The 2,837-nt window shown below is 41.6% G+C and overlaps 1 protein-coding gene across 1 annotated transcript in view; it reads left to right on the plus strand.

Annotated features, from left to right (window-relative positions):
• Window positions 1-373, plus strand: part of LOC105621043 (aminoacylase-1-like) — a 5,600-nt gene extending 5,227 nt beyond the window's left edge. The window contains exon 5 of the mRNA XM_012202517.1: window positions 230-373. Coding sequence (XP_012057907.1) covers window positions 230-373 — 144 coding nt within the window. The remainder of the gene's footprint in view (window positions 1-229) is intronic.
• Window positions 374-2,837: the final 2,464 nt, after the last annotated feature.

A 2,837-nucleotide genomic window follows, 5' to 3' on the forward strand; every position in this document is an offset into this window, starting at 1 on the left:
AGTATTTATTATCAGCAGTTTTACATTGGAATATAAGAAATGAGATTTTCATTAAAACTAGAAACATTATGCTAATAAGTTAAGCATTGCATTTAAATAATAATAATAAGATTCATGTTAATTATTAAAAAATAGAGATTATTATACACGCGTTATAATTTTTAATATATTTTATTATATATTATACGTTTCATATATAAAATATAACTTTGGTATATTTACTTTTCAGATGGACATTCCTGTTTTTTGCTTCTCACCGATAAATAACACAAAGATACGTCTTCACGATCACGATGAATATCTAAACAAAGATATTTTCCTGAAGGGAGTAGAGATATATACTAAAATAATATCATCTGTTGCAAATGTTTAAACGAATATTGACATACATTATGCATCAGATTTTAAAAGTGTCATAGTCGAATGTTTAGAGCTACTGATAGCTAAATTCGACCATCCTACCAATGATAAGTATATTAATCAGAATCTCTTGAGTTTAAGAGATCGCAATTAATGTGCAATAATATCCTAAATCAATATATATTTCTATATTATATTTATATATATTGTTATGCTTTTAAATTTTTATTATTGTTGGATGGATTGAAAGATATACATATTCAAATGAGAAATAATATAATACAAAAAAAGAAGAACAAAGTGAATATCTTTAAAGAAAGGATGATGAACAGTTCAATTTAAAAATGAGACTTCAAGGAAATTTCAAATACAGAAAATGAATGGAATGTAACGTAGATCACAATGACATCAAAGAAACGATAGAATTTAGAATTAGTAAATTATGAACACCAAGAAATCAAACATACAAGATTTTTATATCTGAAGAATACAAGGAAACAATGGTGCTATAAATGGGGCCAAAGCAATTTTGCTCAAATTAGAGAAAATTCTAAATATTATTTCCACATGAAGTATTTGCAGTAAATACATATTCACATAAAGTATACAAATGTTTTATATTGAAAAAAAATATTTTTATAAGGCTGACAGTATCCAGAAGTGTGCATTTTGGTGATGGAGAATCAAGATCTAAGCATCGAGGGAAACAAAGTAATCAAAATGTTTTGTAATACATATATTTTAAAGAAGTAAGTCAGAGCGATGTATTAACGTGATCAATATTACGAATAAAATAAAGGAGAGAAATGTATGTACAGAGAAATAATTCGCATAAGAGACCATCTATTGATTTTGAAGGTAAAAGACCTAGGACGTTATCGAAGGAAATAAGCGAGAGAGAGAGAGAGAGAGAGAAAGAGAGCGAGAGAGAGTGTGTGTGTGTGAGTGAAAGAGAAAGAAAAAAAAGATCAGATTTTTCGCGCGAAATTCGGAGCGAAGAGGAGAGAGCGAGACGAAAGGAAGAGCGGTGAAGAAAAGTGCGTGATGTGCATTCGGCCGAGTCGATAAACATCCATGTGCCGCGTGCGCGCGTGTGTATGCCTTCCCGCCATTATCGGCGCCGCGTAGTGTTTCATTCTTAACCGGGCAGCTGCCCGACTCCCCTCCGTAGTGATTGCAATGGACTCGCCCATCGTTTTCAATCTCGTTCACGGCACGGCGATTATTCGCCGCGCTCGCGAGACAGAACTCGCGGATGAGCACAGCGTTGGCGCGCGTTGCGTGGTGAACGGTGGAAAAATTGCGTAGTGTCGCACGGACGGTCAGAAAATACATCGCGGGAATATCGTGCCGCCATCACGAACCAGTGTCTTTCCGCGCGCGCGGTGTTGTTTTGGGTTCGGCCATTTTTCGAGTGGGGAAGGTTAGGGAGAGATTGGAGTGCGCGCTGAAGCCGTTCGCTTCATCGTGTGTGTCCCTGTCAACGGAAATTCGTCGAGAATTCTTAATTCGTCGATGACAAAACAGTAATCGGGGGCGCGATCGCGTGATCCTGTGTCTGCTCGACTCCCCCGCGGGAAGTCTCGTCTTTGTCAGCCATGTGCATTGCGGCGCATCGTTCAAAACGTCCTCGCACCCCCGTGGCAGTCGGCCAATAAGAGATCAAGCGCCCGAGCCACGTGACCGTGGCTGGCCAATCGACGCGGCGGGATTTGAAATCTTTTGGTCTTTGTTCATGGGCCAGCTCGTGTCAACCAACGTTGCCTCAGTTCCGTCAAGGGGGACCCGTGTCGGTGTACGGTTTATACATGGTCGCTGCGCCGAAAATTTTCGACTGCAACTCGCCGCCGTAAATATATGTGTGAAAGTGCTGCCGGACGCGGACAAGATAGTGTGATTCGGAAAACGTTGGACGCGCAGTATCGATATACGGTAGGTCTGGCGCCATTATATCGCGTGCCGCGTAAATATTGCTCCATGAAAAAGTGTTGTTGCCCGTGTGTCTCGCCTTGTCTCGTCCCGTTCCATCCATCCATCCCGTCTCGTCCCGTCTCTCGCAGGCTCTCGATCGCGCGCGCGCGCTCCTCCTCTTCCTCGCTCCTCTGTTTGTTCTGTCAGGAGAAATAAGATGTATCGGAATGAATCGGACACGACGAGTGAGATCGACAATGTTGTTTTTTTCTCCTTTTCTCACTCATCCGTTGCGTCTCTCTCTCTCTCTCTCTCTCTCTCCCTCCCCTTTCGATCTATGCGCGACTTTGTTTTGGGTGAATGTTCTTCTCGCACGCGAGAATCACGAAATCGAAGGAAAAATAATCGCCTCGCATTTGTCGCCAGTATTCCAGGCGCCAATATTCCTTGATCGATCCGCGATAATTTTTGCGACGGCGCTGAATTTTCGTCGCCGTCGCGATTGTAATCGCATCTCGCGTCGTCGCGACGGACGATATGCCGGTACAGCTGCCGTCGACTAGAAG

This window comes from Atta cephalotes (assembly GCF_000143395.1).
Source record: "Atta cephalotes unplaced genomic scaffold scaffold00032, whole genome shotgun sequence".
Lineage (NCBI taxonomy): Eukaryota > Metazoa > Arthropoda > Insecta > Hymenoptera > Formicidae > Atta > Atta cephalotes.